This window comes from Actinia tenebrosa, unplaced genomic scaffold, assembly GCF_029948245.1.
Source record: "Actinia tenebrosa isolate PJP-AT-01 unplaced genomic scaffold, QUT_ActTen_1.0 PGA_scaffold3__52_contigs__length_22856419, whole genome shotgun sequence".
Lineage (NCBI taxonomy): Eukaryota > Metazoa > Cnidaria > Anthozoa > Actiniaria > Actiniidae > Actinia > Actinia tenebrosa.
In genome coordinates this window covers 20,527,852-20,554,104 of record NW_028292580.1, presented here as the reverse complement: position 1 = coordinate 20,554,104, position 26,253 = coordinate 20,527,852, and the positions used below count along the sequence as shown (strand labels likewise).

The window sequence follows — 26,253 nt, the reverse complement described above, 5'->3', positions numbered from 1 at the left end:
ACACGTACGCGACTCATATGTATCGTAGTTAACTGAGTCCAGATACAACACTACCTCTATGGTGATGGAGCAACGAGTGGCGTTGATCAGAAAACTGGACCGTACCTAGTGGCCTTCTCTCTATCGGGTCAGAGATCTGGAAATGACACAGAGCTCCTGGTCAAGGAAATCTTGGCCCAGGTCGCGCTAATGATTGTGGGGGGGGTGGTCCGGAAAAATCGAGTAAATAATAAGATAAGGGAATATAACGCTGTGGATATATGAAAAAGACTATATTTCCTACTGAATTGATTAAATAATAAGACAATTGGATATAACGCTTTGTGGAGGGAGGAATGGATGGATGGAGGATGGGATGCATGGATGATGGATGGAGGGATGCATTGATTGATCGAGGGATGGATGGATGGATGGATGGATCGAGGGATGGATGGATGGATGGATGGATTGGATGGATGGATGGATGGTGATGGATGACGACGTCGATGCATTTACAATCCCCTTGTCGTACAAACAGCACATTAACCGTCCACACCCCACCCACACGCACAAAACATCAACAGTTTATTTACATTACGTTGTCATGTCAATGATCTTACCTTAATGAAATTGCTTTTTCTATGGACGTGGCATCAAAACTCCCGAACTATGTTAATCACATTCACCCTTCAAGTAAAACCACTTTATGATCTTTTTATCTTCACCTGCATAAGACCCCTTTTGTTCATGCAGCGTCCAACAGAAATCTAATAAACAAAAATATCAGTTGATTAATATCCTGTTCGTTTTTTGATCGCGTGGCCATGCTCGTCAGGTGCCGGTTTGTTTGTTTGTCGATCAGTCCGGATTGTCGTTTGGGTGGTTAGGTTGTTTCATCTATCTGGCGGTCGTTGGTTAGCAGTTGGTCGTTTGGGTCGGTGGGGGGGTTGGTCTTGTTCTCGAATTTCTCTGCTCTGTCCGCGTCAAGCGTTGATTGGTTGATAAGTGTGCTGTTTCGGTTTTTTGATTGTCTTTCGGACGCCAGTGGGGTCCGATGGGGTTCATCCTACCCGTAGCGTCGGCGATCTTTGGTTGTATAAGTCCTTGGGAGGTGTGTTGATAGTGGTGTTAGATGGTCGGTCGGTCGTCGCTGTTGATCAGTTTGTTTTGGTTTGTTTTCATTTGTATTATTATCCACAATCATATCTTGAGCTTTAATATACCTTAACCCTCCTCAACTCCTTGTAGCTCCAACTCCAGTCTCGTCAACAACTTTGGGCTAAAACCCTTTGTATTTTGGAGCCAATAACCTACACCACGCCCCAGAGTCAGGGATTTAATTGGCCTGACATATCCCTTGAAAATGGATTGACGTCTACAACCTATTGACCTTTTGGGCCTGCTTATACATTTTCCAGTGGTAAATCCAAAGCTTTGGGTCCAAGCAGTCATATCTCTACTTCTAAATGGTACCTTGAGCTCGAAGGCCCTTGAGGTATGCCATGGGCAGCTTGATGTCATCCTGTGTTTAAAAAAAAAAAAACCTCCTATTTTGAAACAACAGGTCTTTTTTTGGCAAACACGTCTCACGTGCTATAATTAGTCATCTTTGAAATAACGAATTCCAGCTCAAGAAGGTTCCTTAAGGAAGGGCTCTGCTGGATGGCAAACAAACGTTAAATTGATGGGTAACTTGAAATCGACGGTGAATCTATCTCAAAGGGAAAATATCCGTTTTGGAAAACTGATTTTGGATATGACATTAGTAATCCAGTCTGAATTACCTCTTTTTGTTTTGTTTTGTTTTGTTTTGTTTTTGTTTTGTTTTTTTTCGTTTTTTGTTCTTTGTTATTACCTGGTTTTTGTTTTGTTTTGCTTTTTTATCGCTTTGTTTTTTATTTTATTTTTATTTTTATTTTGTTTTGTTTTGTTTTGTTGTTTTGTTGTTTTGTTGTTTGGTTGTTTTGTTGTTTTGTTGTTTTTGTTGTTTTGTTGGTTTTGTTGTTTGGTGTTTGCGTGTATTTGTGTTTTGTTGTTTTGTTGGTTTTGTTGTTTTGTTGTTTTGGTTTGTTTTTGTTGTTGTTCGTTTGTTTTTGTTTTTGTTCGTTTTGTATGTTTTTCAGTTGTTTTTTAGTTGTTTTGGATTGTTGGTTCGTTTGTCTTGTTTTTTTTTGCCCTCTCCCCCGCTCCCCTTTCTCTGCCTTCCCTTCCTGCATGGCTCTATTGCCCGAGTATTCGAGTGGTAAGGACTTGGAAGATGGGAAAAATGTTGCATTATGTAAAAATTAGCATTTATTTTTTCTAATAGCTAATGCAGCCCCGAATTCGACCGAATCCACCAACAAAAACTCACTGAGAAAGGAAATATCATTGTACCCCCCTGTGTAAACGAGGTGAGTCTCTTCGTTATTTCATCTCCTCCCTTGGATCTCGCAACTGGCTTGACTTTGTTTTAATACTTCTTCGCGTGCAGCGTTAGCTCAACTGCAACTCATCGTTTTATTTAAATCTTTATCGACTGGAAATCGTCAAAAATGGAAATCGAAAATCTTTCCTTTCCTCCATGTTCCGTTCATTATAGTTCGTCCAGTAAGTGTAGGTACAGGTACTTGTCGTTTTAAAGGTTCCACCGCATATATTCATCCCTACTACAACTGCTTGTGTCCTTTTACAATCTCTCCCTTTATTGAATTGCTAAACTCGATGGTAAATGCATAGACTGGTAAAGGCGTGGCCAATTTGATCTATAAAAAGATTTCACGAAAGAAATCCATTTCAAGTATTCATTGAGTACTTTAAGATTGTCTATTGCTATTGGGTTTTCACTGCTACAACGCTGATCAAAAACAACCAGTCGCGACGGGAAATCAAGCAGTAGACTACTGTCAATCAAATAAATCGTATGGTGACGTTATATATAGGCGTAGCTCAGGTGGTTAGTGTGCGGCCTTCAGAACTTGAGGTCCACGGTGCCCAAACTGACTCAGATCTTTACAGTGATATATTAAAGTCCTTTAAAGGAATAACTGAGCTCCGTAAGCAGAATATTAAGCCCTGAATACTGCAAGTGAATATTCGACATATACATGATTCAAAAATGTTGCTGTCTATCTATCAGCTATAGACACATGTACTCATCGAGTACGTATTTTATTTTTTGTTTTCGAGGGCCACAAGTTGTATAACTGAGACATTAATTTTGCTGCTACTATAATAAAATAAAAAATAAAAAATATTATAAAGATGATGCTAAACGAGACGAGGTTTAACATCAATTTTTCGAGCTAAAAGTTGGCCTCGTGTAACATAGTGCGCGGTTACGATCTTGAACGATATTTAGACTCTTGTCTCGATCAGCGCGTAGCAATAGTGCACTAATCAATTGAAACCCTCGCCCCCTACTCCCGAGACAGGGCGGCGCAGTACTAATGATTCCCGCCCCGCCCCGGAGGTCTGAGAGTGGAGGTTTCAATTATTGAAGATTTCCATAAAAACAGTAGTGAATCACCAGAAAATTGTTATAACTAAAAAATGAATAACTAGATGGGCTTACCTCCACAGATAACTCGATTTTGCTCAGTCTAAACTTGCCTTTGTTCGTTCCTTCTGGTAACTTAGCAATTCTTCCAACGACCTTCGCCATAGAACACTTGACAAAACCGTAGAACTGTATGTTGGTGTTCGCTCCAAGGAGTTTTACAGCCAATTTACACATGATTGGTCTCCGCACTCCTGATATCAGGTAGCTTGGCGGTAAATCCAAAGAAAAGGCCGTCCGTTATGAGATCGTTTTTCATTGTTCGCAAAGGTTCGCGAGTGAACTGAACGGCAGTATCAGTGAATCGAAGCCTTCTTGAGCGAAACAGAAACCAATCTGAAAAAAAAAAAATCAAATTTTGCAAGGAGCTCAAAAGAGACCGTAGTAGTTTGGGTGTGATGTTTTCCAATTTCAGAAAATCTGTCAATTTCATTGAGTAGAAGCTTTGCACCATCACGTGAAGGCAGCAACTAACATGAGCCAAAACATGACTTTTTCTGGATGGCAAAAAAAATTCAGACTTCTTTATTTAAATAAATTATTTTCCTGGATTACTAATTTGACTAAAAAAATTAGTTATCTCGCCCTCATGGCCTATGAGTCAATAGCCCATCCGGGTTTGGGGACTAATTGCTAATTAGAGCGTATGCGCATTGCGTGCATTCCAGCACAGGAAATGACATTGGGGAAAAATAAAACTCTGTAGATTTGGATGAGACCAAATAGCTTTAACTCACAGCAGGTTCCCGTAGTTTTCCAAACAAATGAACACTATTGCCAGCAGAATATCCTGTTGTCAGTCCCTGCAGTTCTGCCTGGTCAGCGGTGATCCCCACAGCAAACACTCCATTCTTAATGACCTCAAAATGAATATTCGCTCTAATAAGTGCAATGGGTTCTGCAGTGCCGGTTACTCGTATAGCAACACCCCGCCCTTGTTATGGATACCAATAGAAAGTTCTTTTACTCGGACTAAATATAGCCCTATCTTTTTCAAGATATCAAAAATAAATGACTTGATTTCCAAACTGTTTACAAAATGAACGGTCCTTGTGTATTCCGTGGTATCTTTTTTATTACTAATGTCTAATATTCTGTTCCGCAATGATTGGTCTAGCTTGTTTGAAACTCAATACAGAGGAATTGGTAGCACTTTGGTAGACGTTTTGGACCTGATCTGAATCTTTGCCAAAATTAGTGTTGAGGCCTTCCATCTAACTTTTCAATTTCATCTTCGTTTTTGTTATCACCCATCGTTCAAAAGATGGTGTTGCCATTGCTGCTTCGATTCTCGCTTAAAAACAATTGAAAGATAGATTGATAATAAGAACACTTTCAGTATAGATAGATCCGTCAAGTACCAAAAACCTTGCAGGGAGTCGTTAAGGCATGTGTTTAACGTTTTAACCCCTCCCTCAAGTATTGCTATGATTCAAGTATGTCTGAAGCAAAAGCCAAACAGTTCAGATTGAATTTGGAAAAATATATACGATCATGAAGTATTGACCTTCCTGCAGTATGACTGAACATCATCAAGGGCGCTTACCACTAATACTTGAAACAATACATTTGGTTGAAAATGTGTTTGCTAATGGTAAGAAAAGAGCGCGAAACTTTGAATTCCGATTAAATGGTACATGCGTCTACCGGAAGAACCAAAAGAGCGGAAAAGTGGATTTCCTCAATCGGAAGACCGAGTTTCCGGAACTTTCCGATTGGAATGGGCACATACCCCGTCCTTTGGTCCAACCGGAATTTCCGGTTTTTCCGGCGGGTAAATGGAAAGTGCCCCAGTACCGTCTACGACTGCTTTGAACTTGTTCAAAAAAGAACTACCTGCATTAGTGTAATCACGACTGGTTCCAGTTGCCTCGAATTCCTTTTCGTTGACTCCAGTCACCTCTAAACTCAAACTTTGCTCCTGCGATATCCTTATAACCATGTGCAAATATTCTTTGATTAGTCGGGCGTGTATTGGAAATAAAATCTTGGTTTGTCCAGTGTGAACTTCTGTGTGGAGTACTGATCCTCCGTACCAAGTAGAAAATTACCTGGAAAAATGCATTAATTTATTGAAAATATTGGGTGATACAACAACAAAAATACGAGACAGTTTTCCAAAAGCACTTCTTGTTGGTCGAGAGAATCGAGCGAAAAGAAAATCCCATGGGCACTGAGGAAGAGAAGTGCCAAGGAAATCGACCAATGAGAAGTGAGTTTGGAAAAAAAGGGGTTTGACAAATGAGTGACGTTTCAGGGACGTCTGGCATCTTGTTATGACAAGCCTATGGAAGACGAGGAAAGTCAAACACGTTTTTGAACATAAATCTGAAACCGTTTGAGGTTTTTACTAAGTTTTGGTCAAACAAGTAAGACCACAAATCAGAAAGGAAGCAAAAAATGTCTTGAAAACGACTTTCTGTACTAAGAGCCCATTAAGAGCCCATTAAGAGCCCATTAGAGAGTCATACAAATCTATATCATTAAAAGTGTGTTCAACTATAAATATTTTTTAAATCTTTGTATTTTCTTTTACGGACTCCTATGAAAAAACATTGCTTGGGCTGCCTGCATTACATGAAGTCAAGTAAAATGGCGGCGATGCCGTAACATGCTCCTCAAGAATGGACTACTTCGAAGATGCGAAGGCCATCTTTAATCGTAATGCATTTTGGGTCGTCCAATTTGGGGGGGATTAAGCTATTTACAGTAATGAAGTCGATTGATTTTAACAGCTCACCACAAGAGAATACAAAACAAATGATGAATTAAGGCAGCACATCGATTACCTTTACCCATAAAAGAAAGATTAGCACACGAAAATATATATATTCATATATATCATCTTTGTTTTGTTTTGCCCCTGGCAAGATGGCCGCCGTATCGTCGAAGTAGGCCATTATGGGATAAGTTGACTGGAATATCGGGAAGAGTATTCTTTTTATTCCTACCTGCATATAGGGAGCCATCATTTCTCAGATAAACGCTGATGATCTTAGTATGATTCAAGTCACCTGGTCGTTGATACGACGGAGGAGCCGGAAGTTGAGAGAACTTAGGAAACGATTGATTCAACTGACCAACCATTAACATTAATGCTGGTTCAAAACAGAGTTTAGTCAAATTCGTTTCTTGTACTTTGACATAAGTTCTGGCGACATATCCACTTCTCAGAAATTGTTTAATGCCTTTGAAGTAAGTGTTCAAAGTTAGGTCTACACATTTATCGTTCTCTTGACTGTCCACAAGAGAAGCTGTGTCGGACGGGCATTCTGCATACAACTCCGAAGATTGCAGAATTTTCTTAGAGGCTGCTCGATCTCGAGGACCGTCTACAAAACGAAAGATTGTAAATAATGATATTGTAATAAAAATATTTGAGATACTATACGTTGCGCTCTGATTGGTCACAACGCTTGAAAAACTATATTTAATATATCAGAGTGCAAAAACACGCTCAGCTAAAACGTCTTATTTATTTTATAAAAGTAATATAAAACGTCTGCTCGTGGTTATATATTATATAATTTGATAGATGGGAACTATAGAGCACCCAAGAAGTCAAAGAGAAACTCGGCAACGCTTCGTGTTTTTCTACGACTTCTATCTTGCTTACAACTCATTAGCTCGCTTTACAAATGACTTCACAGGTCAGAAGCAGGTTTAAACCACGGCAGCCATATTGGAGGACAACTACTAATTGACATTTTGACTCGTGTAAAAACATTTCATTAATCAAACATCGCGGCATCTTATTGATCAAAATAGCTGCCATCACCAAACAGTGCAAACCCTTGTGCCTTCTTAAAGATTAAAGCATGTTTAGGGCATTTGATTGGTTTTTTCATCACATCGTATCGACCAATTATAAAATATTTACCAATGCAGTTTTGTGTTGGACATTCGATTTTTTCAGTGTTGGTGCCAGGACACTGGTCTCCACCTTCTCTAGGAATCGGATTGTTACATTCTCGTTTTCTTGTTTTCTGCCCTTTGTGACAGTACAATTTCTCCGAACACTCCCCAAACTCGCCCCAGGCCCCCCAGTTTCCATCGACAGCGTCTAATAAAGATAACAAAAAAAAACATTTTTTCAAGAAAGTTGAACCTTCAATGAACATTTTCAAGCAAAACTTTCAAAGAAAACGAAAACGAATAACTACAACGACAATAGCTATACAACAATAAGAAATGACAACTGACAATGCACGAATAATAACAGTAAGAGCAGCAATGACAAACGTTTGGCTATCTTACTTGGACATGGTCTTATTTTACAAGTACTTGTGTGTACGCTTAGGTCTCCACAGTCTCTACCCCCGTATTCTGGCTCTGGATTGTCACATTTACGACTCCTGGTTATGTAGCCTTGTCCACAGGTTTTGCTACATCGAGACCACTCACCCCACTCGCCCCAACCTCCATCGACTGCCAAAAAATATCAACTGGTCGTTAGAAAACTAAACGCTTGAATATCAAAAATCTTTAAACCTTTTAAGAAATTAAGATTTTCTTGTATATATCATAATACGAATACCAGTATGTGCATATTATGTATGTACACATCATTCAGCTACCAACTTTCAGTTCTTGCATCAAGTTTACTTAAACGTAATATATCTGCAGGTCTTACTTGGACAGGAGTTCGGACAGTCCATTGCAGATTCTATCTCATCTCCAGGACAAATCATTCCTCCTCGCGCAGGAGTGGGATTGTCACACTTCCGAGTTCTAGTTACCAGGCCTCCTCCACAAGTCTTTGCGCATGCGGACCATGCTGACCATTCAGACCACTGACCATCAAGTCGCGCAGCTGCAGACAAATGGAGACAAAACTATGAATCTTAGTTCTTATCTCTTAAGTCTCTTAAGGAGGCTCAGGGTAGTTTTGGTCTGGCACACCTAGCCGCATTGAAACGGCTACAACTTCGTCTTGAATAACTCGATCTGCAAGCGCTTTTCACACAATGTCAGGAAAGGATTAAAGGTTTCAAAAATGATTAATTAGTTTAAAGCGGCCTTTTCATTATGACGTAATGATGACATCATAGAAATCGTTTACCGCGTATTTTCTCGAAAACTAGACCTAAACTTTCAAAGCGACTTGCACCAGTCGATAGTATTCATCAAGGCACCCAACATATTGCAATATGAAAAAAATGTATGAGAGCGTTTTCCAAATATTACGCGGTGAATATTTTCATGGACTTTTACTATTATTTCCAGCGTGTCAACTTTATACCCTCAAAATCGGGACTTTAGTTTAGTGGATTCAATATTTTTAGTAGCTAGAATATAGGTACGGATATAGACACTGTCCTTATTGAGTATGAATCAAATTGTGACTTTCTTTCTAACGTTATGGATTTTTTGATATGAAGCTAAATGACCCCATTTGTTGTCAAAAGCGATAGAAAATATCGTTGAAAGCGGCATTCAAAAAATCGTCGAACGATTTTTTTCTAAATGAAGTCACTAAAAGATGTATCTTTTACAAATATTCTCCTTTAATTTCATATGCATTGAAGGGTTTTAAGGCAGTCAAATAAAAATAAGTACGCTCATAACTACTTTCGCTCACGGGCTGCTTGTTGATTATTCACGCTTGACTTCCGTGTTATTCCTTGTCGTGTGCTGTTAGTATCGAGCGTACTTATTTTTATTTGACTGCCTTAAAACCCTTCAATGCATATGAAATTAAAGGAGAATATTTGTAAAAGATACATCTTTTAGTGACTTCATTTAGAAAAAAATCGTTCGACGATTTTTTGAATGCCGCTTTCAACGATATTTTCTATCGCTTTTGACAACAAATGGGGTCATTTAGCTTCATATCAAAAAATCCATAACGTTAGAAAGAAAGTCACAATTTGATTCATACTCAATAAGGACAGTGTCTATATCCGTACCTATATTCTAGCTACTAAAAATATTGAATCCACTAAATTAAAGTCCCGATTTTGAGGGTATAAAGTTGACACGCTGGAAATAATAGTAAAAGTCCATGAAAATATTCACCGCGTAATATTTGGAAAACGCTCTCATACATTTTTTTCATATTGCAATATGTTGGGTGCCTTGATGAATACTATCGACTGGTGCAAGTCGCTTTGAAAGTTTAGGTCTAGTTTTCGAGAAAATACGCGGTAAACGATTTCTATGATGTCATCATTACGTCATAATGAAAAGGCCGCTTTAAACTAATTAATCATTTTTGAAACCTTTAATCCTTTCCTGACATTGTGTGAAAAGCGCTTGCAGATCGAGTTATTCAAGACGAAGTTGTAGCCGTTTCAATGCGGCTAGGTGTGCCAGACCAAAACTACCCAGAGCCTCCTTAACTCGTTATCTCTAATCTGCAACCATTCTTGGGTCCTCGTGCGACTCATGTATAGAAATCAATAGACTGATTCCATAAGTCGGTCCAATTTCGCTCTCTGCCGACTTTTTCCCCCGCTCAGGGGTCATAGAGCGACCATCAAGCACAAAGAAGCAAACGACTTATGTACATGTTGAGATATCGAGTTATATTTAAAGATGTCACATCTACGAATGACTATCATTCATACTTTCGCAAGGGAAAGTACAATCCATCTTCGTTTCTCTGGCGCCAATTTCACTACATGGTCTTCCACCTCCTTTTGGTTCTGGATTGTTACACTCTCGTGTTCTCCATACCAAGGATCCTCCACAGGTCTTTGTACAAGGCGAATATTGGGACCAGGGCCCCCAGCCTCCGTCAACTAAAAAAAGGATTTAAGAAATGACAAAAATAAAAAAAACCATAAACATTCGAGGTAAGATAGACCCCTTTAGCTTGGGTTGAATGTATTTTCCTGTTTCAGACCACGTGTCATTCTCTTGAGAATAAGGTTCTTCGTTAGAGTTGTATCCATATTCATGCGTCTTCTAATGCACAACCGTTAAACAAAGAAATGATACTATAAGGAATGTTTCCTAAAAAAAGTTTTCCCATCTCCAACATGTGTCATTTTCATGAAAATGAGATGCTTTGTTAGAGTTGTATTCATATTCTTGTGTCTTCTCATGCGCAACCGTTTAACTAATTCCCCGTCTACACGTATCCGTTTATTTTTGAATCCGCAACCTTTTTTTTTTTTTTTTTTTTAAATTTATTTTTTTTTGTTGCGGATTGGCCTTCATTTCACACGTATCTAGCGAATACGATAGACGAATACTTTTTGAATACGGTCTCCAGAATGAATTTTTTTTAATACGGTGTCGATCCGGCGCCGTGTGGACGATCGAATCCGTATATCCGTGTGAATACGCTGACGTAATATAGCACCAATCTTTAACGCGCACTCATGGTCATGCTCAAGTGCGTATGTTTTCTTAACCTAAGATTTTGATATCCGGATACGTATCGGATACGTGTGGATGGTCTAAAACGATGCGAATACGCTGCGTGGGTTCAAAAATATCCGGATACGTGTGGACAAGGCCTAAGAAATGATACGGCTCTAGCGGATGACACGTGCTCTGATTATGTTAGCACATGCGTAATAGGTAAATTACGATCCTTGTATGGAACGACTGAAGAAGAGAGCCAATGGCCCTTTCACAACTTCAAGTCGCGTAAAAAATGAGCCAGTTCAACTAGAAACCATGGACAGCTGTTTCGGCCTATATTCGTCCTCGTCAGCATGGTGTATCTAGTGTGTTGGTAGAATCCCACGAAAAAGTAGTAGATGAGAGATGAGGCGGTAAGCCGTGTGGGATGGGCTCTGATTATGTTAGCATATGTCAATGGTATTAAATCCTAGTTTATTAAAACCTGGGCATTCCTCCTGTTTAAAAGATTCTCCCTCGCATTCTCTTCCGCCTCCAGACGGTTCAGGATTGGTACAGGATCGCGTTCTAACTTTCTTTCCTCCACCACACAGCCCTATTCCACATCCACTCCATACACTCCAGGTACTCCAACCACCATCCTCTGGAAGATAAATAAAGAAAAATCAACGAATTGACATTTTGGCACTCCTTTATGATGTACTTCCAACAGGCTTTCAGTTTTCTCTGACATTGGTTGAGTTTAAGGTGACTTTTTAACTTTCAATTTGAGCCCATGATGTGCGCGCGCTCAAAAACTGCTGAAAAATCTACAAGATTTTATTGAAGAACCATACGCGTTTTGAGCTTCAACAGGACAAAACCCTCAAATTTTGCACGAGACTCTATTTTTTAATAGTTTATTTAAATAAACTCCTAAAAATCAACATTTTAGAAAAAGTTAAATATTCTAACACATGAAAAAATAGATTTTTGTAGGGAATTTTGTTCGACTTCGCGAATTTTTTTAAGAGCACCGAAGCTGCAAAATATGACAAATCAATGTATCTCTTTGTCTTTTTGTCGAAAATATCTATGTATTACTGTAGAATGATTGACTAGCCGTCATTCGTGCAATCATATATTCTGCAAATAGCTATTATCTTATGAATCTTAATTTTTTTCTTTTCACTTCCGGTGGTACAATTTTTGCTCCAAAAGCTCGTGCGTAGGCTTCCATTAAATGCTGATTATTTCGAAAACAAGCTCAAGACACGGGAATCAACATTAAATTTCAATTCGGAAAATCGAATTTTTGTTTTTAAAAATTGTTTTTTTTTTCTCACAGGCTAAGGCAAAACCAATCATTCGTGCAAACGTAACAGCGGACTGCGTTATTCATTATGATTGTTATGTCATTAATACCACGAGGGCACCTACATCTATAAACCTTCGAGTAAAGCACAAAGAAATATAATACACTAAAATGTAAACTATATTACGGAAAAGACATTTCTATCGTGGCTCATGTTACACCCGGGTCGCACTTAAACCAAAACGAAAATTTGATCGCCAAATTTTCTCCAAAGTTTTGGTATTTAAACCGGACATAACACTTTTTGGATTTATTTTCTTGATGTGTTTGTGGTCGCACTGACGTTTGCAAACTTGGCAGTCTGACAGTTCATTAAAGCCAGATGCCAAGCAATCAAGCAACAAACTCTTTATTTCGCGCGAGTTTTTTATAAACAAACTCCCAATAATGCGCCCAGCCGAAGCACTCGCGATAGCTATAAATTTCTCGATTTCACTAACTAATTTTCCACCACACCTAAACAGGAGCGTGGTAACCTTATATCTTGAGTTATGCATTCATAGCGCGCGTGACATCATTTTTAGGACTTCAAGGGTCAAGCGCATTTCCAAGAATCGTCTGAACATAATTATTCAGCCTACTTCCTCAAATCTTGCCAACATGGAATCGTTTGTGGACGATCTAAAGAAGGAAGTCCAATGTTCTTTGTGTAATGATACGCTTACAGAACCTAAGATCTTGCCGTGTTTTGACACATTTTGCAAGCCCTGCATCAAAAGACACGCAGAGCTGATCGAAGAAGTCAACGTCTTCAAGTGTCCTCGATGTAAATCACAAACTCCTCTACCAGAACCAAGCAGCGTGGATGATCTACAGCCAAGTCTACTTCATTCTAGAATATCAAAGGGTCTGGCGTTGGTAGAAGGAAAAAAGGTTTGTTCTGTTTCTGAGAGTCATTCGTCAGCATCTTGTTATTGTTTTGATTGTGATCGCTCGATGTGTGAGGAATGCAAGAATTACCATTCAGAATTTATCAAAGATCACAAGGTCGTTTGTCTGGCTGATTTGAAGAAAGAAGATATTGAGTTCGTAATAACAAGAGAAAATCCTTGTAAAAGTCACCCTAGTCACAGGCTAGAGTTATTCTGTGAAGACTGTGAAGACATGATTTGCTTGACATGCTTGAAACACGATCACAAGGATCATAAGACAATTTCGTTAGATAAGTTTGCTTTGATCAAGAAAGCTGTATTGTCAAAGCATCTGCAGGTACTAGAGCAGTTGAGATTAGATGACAAGGAGAAGCAACAACAAGAAAAGATTGCTAACACAATCAAACAACAAGGAGAAAAAGCCAAAAAAGAAGTGAAAGACAAAACCAAGAAGATTATCGAAATGCTGCAAGAAAACGAAAGAGAATTGCTGAGACAAATCGATGAGAAGTTGAACACCGCCACAACAAACTTGAATATAATTCATCATAGTCAAAACGTCGAAAAATACATCAAGAATGAGATGGAAAGAGGACTCGCAAGTGAAACGATGAACATTCAAGAGACACATTGCTCGGAGAGATTCATCTTTAACTACATTCCACTCTCCTCTCGAATTGCGTTCGTTCCTAATGAACAGCTGGTGCAAGAAGTGAATTCAGGGCTGGGAGAAATACGAACTTGTTTGAAAACAGACCACGCGAAGAGCACTATCGAATTTAAACCTGAGACAGAAGCTTTAAAGAAAGAAAGCCTCGTGTTGATAACTAAAGCCTCTACAGGACAAGGGTGGATCCAGGGTAGTTTACGTGATTTCCGTAAACTACTCAATTTTTTTCAAAGCTACACATCATTTCTTTCTAAATAATGTCAAAATATGTGTATTACATTATTCTAGAAACTTCTAGAAACAACTCACTTGGTTGTTTTTCAGTTAATTATTAAGGAAAAGTCAAACAAAAATGAGTAATCTCGTCATTTCTGCCGATTTATTACCGATTCCCGCAAAAATTTTCGGGTTTCGGATATCTCCGTCGGTACGCATCGGAATGCTATCGGAAAACGATCGGAAAACAGCCTTTGTCAAATAGAACCTCAGGGGGTGAGCGTGCGTAGTTGTAGAGCTAGGCCGATGTGATGATCGTAAACTACTCAAAGAATTCTCTGATTGGCTGGAAACACATTGATTGTTTTGGAAACCACTCAAACCCTTTTCTGATTGGCTATCTACTTTGCAAACTACCTCATAAACTACCAGCAAAACTATAAAAAGCTAGACCTACCCCCGTTGGGTCTCTTTCGTTCTTATGATTAGAGTCATAGATTTGCTGTAGTTTGAACGAAGGAATATTCTACAATGCGTGGCGACCCGATTTGCAGGAGGGAGGACTGTTCTCCTTTCGACATTGGCTTGAATTTTAAAGAAATTGGCTCTTCATCACCACAAGATAAGCTGGGGTTCATTGAGAATGTGTGGAAACCAGGTGAGATTTTTGATTTCCCACTGTCAATAGAAAATAGAAAGCCTCGTAAGTTTGTCTTTGAATGGCTTAGAAGATATCCCTGGCTTGCATACTCTAAATATCTCGATGGAGCATTTTGTTTTCCCTGCGTTTTGTTTGGAGTAGAATCTGGTAGAAATGCTCATGAATTAGACAAGTTGTTGAAGTCCCCACTCACATGTTGGACTTCAGCGGCTTCGAGACTTACAAAACACGCCAGCGGTAAATGTGAGATGCACAATTTTGCTGTAATTGCCATGGATAACTTTTTGAAAACAATGAGGCAGCAAGCGGTCCCAGTAGATCAGCAGTCGAACATTCAACAGCAAATCGATAGAAATAGGACGGTCCTTAAGTCTTTGTTTGAAACGATAATTTTCTGTGGGCGAAACAACATAGCTCTCCGGGGTCAACGCGATGATGACCCAACAAATGCTAGTCTATCAGGAAACTTTCAGGCTCTGCTAGAATTTCGAGTGCAGAGTGGTGATCAAATACTGCAGAATCACCTGGAAACTGCACCCAGAAATGCAACTTACATTTCTAAAACCATCCAGAATCAGATGATAGAAACAGTAGGTTCTTACATTTTAACTAGTTTGTCAAAGGAAATCAGAGACAGTAAGTTTTTCTCTGTTATGGCAGATGAAGCTGCAGACATTTCTAACAAAGAAAATCTTTTTTTAGTGATAAGATTTATTGATTCAAGAAATATAATCAGAGAAGAATTTATTGGGTTTTCTCTTTGTGATGAGGGAACAACTGGAGCTGCCATCAAAGATAAAATACTTACAGCAGTAGCAGAATTAGGACTTTCTATGGACGACTGCAGAGGCCAGTGTTATGATGGGGCAGGCAATATGGCAGGTTGCTTGAATGGAGTTTCAACACTTATAAGAAATGAATTTGACAAAGCAATTTATGTTCACTATATGAACCACAGGCTGAATTTGTGTGTTGCTGACACATGCCAACAACCACTTGTTAGAAACATGATGGATACTGTTAAAAGAATTTCTGATTTTTTTAACAATTCACCAAAGAGACAGCAGTATTTGGTCATGAAGGTTAAAGAGATAATGCCTCAAGCTAACCATACTGTTCTGATAAATGTATGCCGAACAAGATGGATCGAAAGAATAGAAGGAATGGACAGAGTTGTAGAACTTCTTCGTCCTGTTGTTGCTACGCTTGAAGACATATCAATGAACAACAATGATCTTGGAACTGGGGACTGGAATCGAACTAGTAGAAATGATGCACAGACCTTACTGAATGCAATAACTTTTTCATTTATTGTTGCTATTGTTATTGTTAGACACATGTTAGATTTAACCCGACCTCTCACTGTCAAATTACAAAAGAAAGCAATGGATCTTCTCAAGGCAAAGGATGAACTTGCACTTTTAAAGTCAGTCTTAACAGAGATGAGAACTGACATTGATGCCAGGCACAGTGCACTCTACCAGGAAGCTGTCACTTTAGCAGGTCAAGTTTCAGTTCAACCAACCATGCCTAGAGTAGCTCAGAGACAAGTTCACAGAGCCAATGCTGCAGCCCGAAACCCTGAAGAATATTATAGGACAAATTTAACTGTAGTTTTTCTAGACCATATAGTCCAACAACTGAACAACAGATTTCAAGATGATGTGTTTGTTTGCTACAGAGCACTTTCAGTTATTCCATCAATTATGCTGGCCACTGGTATTGTTTGGAAGGATAATGTATTAGCCTTTTGTGAACATTATAGGCAGGATATACCTAATTATGCAGGTTTACAAGCAGAACTTATTCTGTGGGAGAGAATGTGGATGAGGAAAGATGATCTAGGAGAGGAAATCCCTGATAGTTTAGAAGGGACACTTGAGCACATTGACAATGTTGCTTATGCTAATATACATACCATACTTCAAATCCTTATAACTATCCCTATGTCATCTGCTTCTTGTGAAAGGTCCATTTCAACCCTCCGTAATCTTAAGAACTACTTAAGAAATACTATGGCTCAAGACAGAATGAATGGACTGGCACTGATGCATTCCCACAGAGACATGGACTTAGATCTTGAGGAAATAATAGATTTATTTGCTACTTTAAATCCTAGACGAATGAGAATGGAGAATATCTTACAGTAATATTTTATATAATATTTTTTGGACCACCACTCCAGTGTTCTTAGAGTACTTGTGAGTTATGTTCCATCTGGATTAATAATTATCTGATTTTTAATCATTCAACTGATGGGGAACAGTACAGGAACAAGGTGGAATTTTTAAAAACTTATTCTTTTCTGAAATCTATAATATTGTTCACTGGGTTTTAATTAAGCTTGAATGGTCTTTACATATTCTCAACTGAACTCAGCAATGAATTCATCTATAGTGGAACACCTCAATCTAAATAAGGTAATGTATTCATTTTGTATAATCTGCTAGTACATGTAAATTCTAGTACACTGATATTGTGACTGTATGTTCTCTATCTTTCATAAAGTATTCAATTTGCTGCCATGCCACTTTTCCTTTAATAGCATATATTTTGCATTGTACTTTTACATACTAATACTTTTGATGTCATTTTTTTCACATGATGTCCTTTGATGTGCTAGATTCTTCAACTGAGATAAATCTGTACAAGGATCTTGACTGCAGACAGCATGCTATGGTAGATGTATCCTTTTAGGCAGTTTATAACTAATAGGGGTATGGTGGGTTGGGTATAAATTCAGAGTAAACTACTCATGTCCAAACCCTGGATCCACCCCTGCAGGAGAATTCATTCCTGATCCAAAGGATGTTATACACATTAAAATTAGTCCTGAAGAAAATGTGAAAATAGAGAAGAAATATGTGAGAACTGATGGTAAAGTAGAAGTTGAATTCATGGCTAAAGTAGCTGGTCAGTTGACAGCAGAGGTTCAAGTGAATGGGAATCATGTATCTAACAGTCCACTAGTGGTGAATGTCAAGCCACAAGAGATGAAAACAACAGGAAAGTTTAACATGAAATTTAATTTAAGATCTAGTAGCTTGAGAGGTATAGCAGTAAACCGAGACAACTGCAGAATCGCTGTTGTAAATTGTTCTTCTCATTGTGTCCATGTATTCACCTCTGATGGAGATCTCTTACTGACGTATTGTAGTCCAGGTAGAGCACAGGGACAGTTGTCTAATCCTGTAGGTTTATCATTTCTGAATGATACAGATTTAGTCATAGCAGACCATGGTAACCATAGAATATGTATAGTGAACACTACAACAGGAAAATTGGTAAAAACGTTTGGTAACCAAGGTAACAGGGATGGAGAGTTTAGCAATCCATGTGGAGTACACATTGATGAGGATGGTAACATCATTGTGTGTGATGGTGGTAATCATCGTGTTCGAGTCTTCACAAGAGAAGGTGACTATCAATATCAGTTTGGTTTGACAGCAAAGGACAATTTTACTCCATATGATGTGATAACACATGATGGACAGTTTTACGTCAGTGATTATAACAATCACGTGATTCATGTATTTGAGAAGAAAGGTAACGTACCGACTAGAGTATCGACGATTGGTGGTAAAGGCAGTGCTGATGGTCAGCTGAATAGACCATGGGGCCTGGCTATTGATAATGACCATCATCTACTGGTGTGTGATATTGGTAATAACCGCGTACAAAAATTCACATTGGATGGTCGTTTTGTAGGAAAGACTTGTGATGTAATCAAGAACCCTACATATATAACTGTTTTAAAGGATGGTCAGTTATTAGTTAGTACGGATGGTTCTGGTGTCTTGTGTGTAAAGTAGAATTGTCTGATCTATTATTAATGTCTATATATAACCATCATTATACTCATAACAATATTGATCAATAAGTTATATCTTATAATATTTTTACAATTGTCTATTATCAATGTCTATATATAACTATCATCATACTCGTAACATTATTGATCAATAAGTCGTATCTTATGATGTTGGTTGTTGTGTCACAACATCAGACAATCAGATATCGCAACTACTATCAAATTATCCAAGCCAATGTGTAGTTTTCTTTTATAATTGTGCTACATTCACAAGCAGAAACTTTTTGCAGCGCGCGTTAAAGTGAGCGGGAAAACATCGGAAGTGAGGTCATCGAATTCTTCACCTGTGAGAATATCTAAATTATCTCAGTGAAAAATACGGGTGGCGTATTTTCCAGTAAAACACAAGTGTCTATATAATAAACTTAAATATAAGCATCTGGTAAAGGAGACGTAACAATTCACCTTTTGGTTTGGCAGGAAGCATTCTTTGATTATCTCCATAAGTGAATTCGCAACCACAAGGAAACTCAAACAGCGAACCATTCTCGCGGTCACCCAGGATAACTGTGATCGAGTAATACCCTAGGTATGTGTTAAAAACGTTGTATGGAATCTCAATTTGCCTTATCGCACAGTGATAAAATTCATAGTTTGTTGAAAATGCTTGCGCTGTGCTTATGTCAATGAATTTCCCAGTGAGGGCGTTCACTCTTATGTTGCGCTTGTGCTTATGTGCTAACCAACATCGGGATATCAGAAGCATGTTAGAAAATGTAGATACGAAAATTGCAGCCAAGGTTAAGAAGCTGATAAGGATCCTTTAAAAATATTAATGCCTATTGCCAAAATTAGTTCATATAATTTAAGAAGATCAAATACCACTATGCCTGCGGTTAACACTGAACGTTTTAAGAATAGTTTTTCTAACAGATTAATTTATAAATATTAGTATTTTTAGTCCTTTTATGTTTTAGTCTCTTAGCGCACCACTTGATTGTATTTTATCAATATGAATAAAGACTGATTATTATTATTATTATTATTATTATTATTATTTCAATCAATATAGCTATAGTTTTTCACTCTCACGGCATTAGTTATGCAATTTACAAAAATTTGAAAATTTGTCTTTCATTATTTTTCCTTATTTGATTATTTATATTTTTTCTTAGGGGTTTCTTTGAGGGTTGTTTAGTATATTGTATAGTTCATGGGTTGGGTTCGGATAATACACCTCGTAGGGGACCTAATGTTCTATTGTGTAACCACCTGCCTTTGGCAAATTGCTTAATAGAAAAGGGTGCGCGCGAGCACGTGCATGCTTTGTGCAGATACATCAAATATTCAAGGCAACTGTATGACAAAGGTCTGCGCTTACTTTGTCTAGAATCCAGTTTGATCCCCAGTAACCATCCATTCGAACGTGTATATTAACCAGGTTTCCGATACTCGTTCTATAAATATGATACATTTCAGACCTAAAAAAAAAGCAAAAAGGGTTTGTAATTGTTTTAAAATGTTAGAACCGTGACTCATGATGGGTAATGACAATTATCTAAGACGCTTGTAGGATCTTTAGCCACTAAGGTAGTAGGGCATAGGAAAATATAGAATCAAAATTCAAAATTCAAAATTCGGCTCGCCTCTTATCTCTGGTGTCTTGGATTTGATAATAGATACTACTTACATTCCTCTCTTTTTTCCTGCTCCACGGAGATATATTTCTTCAGTCTCTCCATCTTCTCCAAATATCTTGATAAAAATATTAGCGTGGGTGCCTGCTCTGAACTCGTTCGCAGTGTGTAACGTGACCAGAAATAAATAATCTGGACGGAATGAAGAAAATGAAGAAAGAAGCTGTAACATATGAAATCAAAAGCTAGAAACATAATGGATTCTTTTTTGGTTGAAACGGTTCACAGGGGATAATGGATATGGCATTCTAACTCTTTCTTTTCTTACTTTTTTGTTGCCGGTGTTGTTTGTCTGTCTGTCTGTCTGTCTGTCTGTCTGTCTGTCTGTCTGTCTGTCTGTCTGTCTGTCTGTCTGTCTGTTTGTTTGTTTTGTTTGTTTGTTTGTTTTCTAAGCCTTGGCTGCACGTCTTTCCGGCATATTTCTCATGTGCTGACAATAGTTACCGAATGATCTATGTTAAGAGACGAGAAGAGACGTTCTGGGGAACAAAACATTGGATTTTTTGGCATAAGAAAAGACGGCCTATTGTTTTCTCCCCCAGGACGATTCCTCTAGGCAATCAACGCAAGGGGTCTTTATGCAGCAAAACCTTCAACAACCTTTTTTAATTTAAAGAAGTCAAGTCTAATATAAAATGAACGCAATTTCCTGAGAATCACATCATCACCTAGTGATTGAGGAATGTGATGCAATCTTTCTTGAACGCAGCTCATTTTTATGAATTCTTGGGGTGCATGTTACGTCATAGCCGCCATCTTGGTTGACGATAACAAAGTATTCCTCAATAAGCTTCTCTTGTTAGATCAACCAAGATGGCAGCTGTTTCATCATTATACACATTTCAAGGGATTTTTCGGTCACGTGGTTGCACTACAAAAATACCCACCTCCTCCACTGAAATGACACTGATTGTATATTTTTCGTAAGTCGTCTTCTGTCACAGCGGATTTGTACATATAAAACATATCCATTTCTCCCTGAAAATAATTCTGTCTGTCTACTATCTGTTCCATTGTCTCACCAACCAAACGCCTGCCTAACATACGCTTTCCTATCGTGATTATTCCCGTGGTAATCAAATAACTTGCTTCAAAGTTCGCCTTTTCCTCGAACAATTTTCCACCATTTATGAAGGTGCGAACCAGGCCTGTTTTTTTGTCGAATGAAGCCGCGATATGATACCATTTACCTGCAATACAAAATGTCGAAGAATAATGCTTAAAACGTTCAAACACGAATAGATCGCTTTCAATCAAGTATCATTTGCTGGAGCAGAAATATTTTTCGGTGCCAATCGATCTAAAAAATTCGTTATGACCGACATGTAAAGCTATCAAAAATACAACTCTAAGCAAAGATTTGAAATATTAGAAGTACTACAAGTGGTATAGGGAATGGGGGTTCTAGCGCAACGACAACCGGAGGATTACCCGTCTAAAGTACCCATCTCGATTCGTACCGCGATTACCCGCATCCCGCGTCTATGTAAGATATGTTAGTCTATATATGGAGTGCGAAGATTGTAAGAGAACTTTTAAGAAAGAAGTGGACTTGAAGAAGCATTTAAAGATGAAGACGAAATGTATGAGTAGCTATGATTGTGGATGTGGTAAGAAGTTTGAGACTAAGGTTAAATTGTTTTGGCATTGTCAGGATTGTGAGTATGACTACGACGATCTGAAAAGGGTCTGGAATTAGGCATAAGATATCTCCTATTATATAGATGGAATCCCAAAGCAATTTCGAAACGGTGTCAATGCCCGGTAACGGTGAGATTGATGTTAGACAGTTTTGGCGCCAGTCAGAAATGAAGGTCAAGAGAACGCTTCGAAAAGGCATAGAAGAATTAGGAGCCCTGAAAGCGAGTATAATGGTAGAAGTAAGTTTGTCAAAAGATGAGGCAACGACGACAGCAATGCTGCGATCGAAGTCGTTAGTGATATTAGAGTCCACCAATCTGGATAAGTCACTCAGCGAAGCCTTAGAAGCAATAATGGAGTCGCTGTCTAACTACACGAAAGAAGGATCAGGTTGGACAGTGGAGGAGGTAGAAGGTATGGAGGTTAGCATGGCAAGGTACGTGCCAATACGAGGAGGAAGTTACGTGCCCCTGCCGGTGTGGGTAGAAAGGAAGAAGGCAATCGTTAACGTAAAGAATGACGACAACCGCTGCTTTATGTGGGCAATACGATCCGCACTGTATCCAGTAGATAAGGATCCATGTAGGACAAGTAAGTATCCCACAGACGATTTAGAGTGGGACGGTGTGGAATTTCCCATGCAGTTGATAGACATCCCCATATTTGAGGAAATAAACGATTTAGCAATTAACGTTTACGGAGTCAGAGACCAAACGATAGTACCACTAGTGTTGTCAAAGAGTAAGGGAGAACGAATACACCTCTTCTACCACGGCGGACATTATTCGTGGGTTAAACATATTAGCAGACTGTTTTACAGACACACCAAACACAAAGGTAAGAAATACTTCTGCGATTGCTGCTTATTATCCTTTACCAGCGTTAAAGCTCTAAAGGAACACGATGAAATATGTCGCGGAGTCGAAGAAGTGGCGCAACGGATCCAGATGCCCACAGATAAGAACCTATCCTACTCAGACCATCAAAAGCAGATGCAGGTGCCTTACGTGATATATGCAGACTTTGAAGCGTTGATAACTAAGGAAGAGCAGAAAAGTGGTGCCACGAATAAGGTGGGATTACACGAGATCTGCTCCTTTGGTTACATAGTAGTCAGATCAGACGGTAAGGCCAACCCTCCTGTAATTTACCGAGGTAAGAACGCAGCTAATGAGTTTCTAGAAGCATTGCGAGAAGAGGAGGAAGAGATAAGAGAACAATTAAGACGTTCAAAGAAGATGGAATTTACCAAAGAGAACCAGGAGGCTTTTACCAAGGCAAAGAAATGCCACATTTGCCAACATACGCTTCTTCAGTTTGGAAGACGAGCCAAGAAAGCGTGGGATGAAGATGGAAAGTATTTAGGAGAAGCTCATTTTAAATGCGGGAAGTATGCTAAGAAGGGTGAGAAGCCGGGAAAGCCCTCCACGCATTGCATTCACTGCCACAAAGCATTTGTTGAGGATTTCTATGTGGATAAGGTTAGAGATCACTGCCACATCACGGGTAAATACAGAGGTGCGGCTCATTGGAAATGCAACATAAACTTCAAAGTAGATCCAGAAATGGAAATACCCGTATTCTTTCATAATTTAAGGGGTTACGACAGTCACTTACTTTTACAAGGAACAGACGGCTCCGAAGTAAAGTGCATACCCAACAACAAAGAAAGGTACATGTCCGTAACTGTAGGCAAGCTGAAGTTCTTAGACTCACAGCAGTTCATGGCGGACTCCTTAGCAAACTTGGTTAAATACAACACGGAGTTCCCCATTTCCAGTCAATACGGCGCGGAAAGGAAAGGAGTCTACCCATACGAATACATGGACTCCTGGGAGCGATTCGAAGAGCCCCTACCACCCAAAGAGAGATTCTACAGCACCCTAAACGAGTCTGGTATAAAGGACGAGGAGTACCAGCATGCGTTAGATGTGTGGGAAAAGTACTCCTGTGAGAATATGGGAGAATACCACGACATCTACCTACGTTCAGACGTAGTGCTGCTCGCGGATGTTTTCCAAAGCTTTCGAAAGATGGCAATGGAATACTACGGGTTGGATCCAGCGAACTTCTACACGGCTCCTGGGCTTAGTTGGAGTGCGCTTCTAAAGAAGACAAACGCGCAACTGGATTTCCTAACGGAATACGACATGTACCGCTTTATGGAAGACGGTATCCGCGGCGGTGTTTGCGGACCCAGCAGACGATACGCCCGCGCAAACAATCCCACGGTGGAGTACGACCCGGAGAAGCCAACCACATACATATTCTACTTAGACGCAAACAACCTCTACGGTTGGGCAATGTCGCAGTACTTACCTGTACGCGACTTCGAATGGGACAACATAAAGCCCATAGAGTTTTACCTAAACGTAGGCAAAGAAGACGACAAAGGTTACGTGCTGGAGGTGGATCTGGAATACCCAGAGCACTTGCACGACGCACACAATGAGTTCCCATTAGCACCAGAAGCAATAGAAATACCATTTAAGCAGCTGAGTCCGCTGCAGAGGGAAATGTGTCCTGGCTACAAACCCTACAGGAAGCTAACGATGAACCTGATGGACAAGCGAAAGTACGTGGTGCATTACCGCAACCTGCAGTTCTATGTGCGCCACGGCTTACGCGTGAAGAAGATCCATCGCGTTTTGAAGTTCACGCAGGAACCATGGATGCGCTCCTACATTGACTTTAACACACAAAAGCGTACGCAGGCAAAGAATGACTTCGAAAAGAACCTGTTTAAACTAATGAACAATAGCGTATTTGGTAAGACAATGGAGAACATCCGCAAGCGCGTAAGCATAAAGATAGCCAGCACCAGAGAGGAAGCAGAAGCATACGTGTCACAGCCTGGATTCGTTAGATACGTAGAAATGTTAAACTTCTACGTGATTCACACGAAGAAAGCGAATCTATTCCAGAATAAACCCGTATACACGGGGTTTACAGTGTTAGACCTATCAAAGCTGCTCATGTATGAGTTTTACTACGACAAGCTAAAACCGAAATACGGTGATAAGTGCCGCCTCTTATACACCGACACCGATTCCTTGATACTAGAGGTGCAGACGGAAGACATTTACGAAGACTGTGTTCCCGACATCGATGAATACGACACCAGCGATTACCCACGCGATCACTTTCTTTACTCCCCTAAAAACAAGAAAGTAATCGGGAAAATGAAGGACGAGATGAAAGGAAAACCCATCGTGGAATACGTGGGCCTGAAACCTAAGATGTACAGCGTGCTAAAGCTGGACGGCGTAGAAAAGAAAGCTAAAGGCGTAAAAAAATACGTGGTTAAGAAGGACATTACGCACGAGTCCTACCTCAACGTATTACGAACACGCAAGGAACAGCGGCATAAGATGAACAGCCTGCGCAGCTATGGTCATCAGATACATAACGTCACACAGGAGAAGGTGTCACTGTCTGCATTTGACGGTAAGCGATGGATGTGTGATGACGGAGTGCATACGATAGCATTCGGACATCACACGATAAGCAGTTCTTCCATGACGAACCCACGTGTGGGACCATCATGAAGATAATACAAGATGGGCTGACCCTTCTTAGCTATCGCACTTCGGATCTGGTAAGTTTCCAAAGACCAATTAGGATCCGTAGCTCTTTTGGATCCTCCTTCTAATTCACCCGGTCCGTAGAGATATCGTACCGCGACATTACCTAATCTCTTCTCCTGGGGGAAGACCGCCCTCGAACTTCTGACGTAGGGCTTGTGTTCCACGTGTTTCTTTTTTATGGCATCTCTGGGTTTTATTCCCGTAGCCCTGACCGCCTCGTTGTTCAAAGCCGCGACGACCTGGGGGAGCCTCTGAGTCCATTCCCTGTTGCGTTTGGAGGGATCTTCCAGCTCTTTCCAATACTGGTACCCAAAGAGACGCTCGGCCAGGGTCTTATTGAATCTTTCGACGATGCTCTGACCCCTGTGGTACTTAGCTTCGGCTCTCCTAATCTTAGTGTCGTGGTCTTTCAGGGTCTTAGTAACCACGCCCATGAACTCCGTCCCCGCATCCACTTGCAGCAGCTTAGGCCATTTCAAGACGCGCTTATAAATCCTACCTAGGGCTTCTGCGACTTCCCCAGAATCCTTGCTGGTTATGGGTTCGGCGTCCTTGTATCTGCTTGCGATATCAACTACGGTCAAAGCGTACCTATAGGTCCTTTTCCTCACCTTGTCGTGCGGTAAGAAAAGCAAATCCGCCTGATGAACTTCATTGGGGGCATTTACGGTAAAGCTGGGCCTGGGAATGTACTTGGGCACGGGAAGATAAACCTGCCAGAGGGTTTGTTTTTTTAACCAGTTCTTAGCCGTTTCTTCTGATACCCTGGCCGCGGTCGCGAGTTTTTTAATAGCCGACGCTCCTTTCCAATAGCCTTCAGGCCCATAGTAAATCCTTTTAAGTTTGTCCTCTACGCGGCCCATTATATGAATAGAATCGCGCTTCGCTTGATTCAAGCGAAGGATAAAACAAG

At 39.7% G+C, this 26,253-nt stretch overlaps 2 protein-coding genes across 3 annotated transcripts; both read left to right on the top strand.

Moving 5' to 3' along the window:
• The first annotated feature begins 12,663 nt into the window (after nucleotides 1–12,663).
• On the top strand, nucleotides 12,664–19,451 carry LOC116305826 (uncharacterized). The gene is made up of 2 exons (XM_089035990.1): nucleotides 12,664–13,979; nucleotides 17,313–19,451. The coding sequence occupies exons 1-2, from the start codon at nucleotides 12,786–12,788 to the stop codon at nucleotides 18,414–18,416; spliced, it is 2,298 nt and encodes a 765-aa protein (XP_088892116.1). The 5' UTR covers nucleotides 12,664–12,785; the 3' UTR covers nucleotides 18,417–19,451.
• Nucleotides 14,328–17,365, top strand: LOC148908868 (52 kDa repressor of the inhibitor of the protein kinase-like). 2 transcript variants are annotated; one of them, XM_089036011.1, is made up of 3 exons: nucleotides 14,450–14,601; nucleotides 15,375–17,024; nucleotides 17,228–17,365. In XM_089036011.1, exons 1-2 carry the CDS (start codon nucleotides 14,587–14,589, stop codon nucleotides 16,752–16,754), a joined length of 1,395 nt encoding a protein of 464 aa, XP_088892137.1. In that variant the 5' UTR covers nucleotides 14,450–14,586; the 3' UTR covers nucleotides 16,755–17,024; nucleotides 17,228–17,365. The 2 variants fall into 2 exon arrangements, with proteins under 2 accessions (XP_088892136.1, XP_088892137.1); XM_089036010.1 differs by having other exon boundaries at nucleotides 14,328–17,024.
• Nucleotides 19,452–26,253: the final 6,802 nt, after the last annotated feature.

Excerpts from the sequence above, each read along its gene's own strand:
- LOC116305826 (XM_089035990.1), top strand. The coding sequence starts at position 12,786 with ATGGAATCGTTTGTGGACGATCTAAAGAAGGAAGTCCAATGTTCTTTG. Across the intron at positions 13,980-17,312 it reads GCTACACATCATTTCTTTCT|CTAATAGGGGTATGGTGGGT; the intron begins AAATAATGTCAA and ends GGCAGTTTATAA.
- LOC148908868 (XM_089036010.1), top strand. The coding sequence starts at position 14,475 with ATGCGTGGCGACCCGATTTGCAGGAGGGAGGACTGTTCTCCTTTCGAC.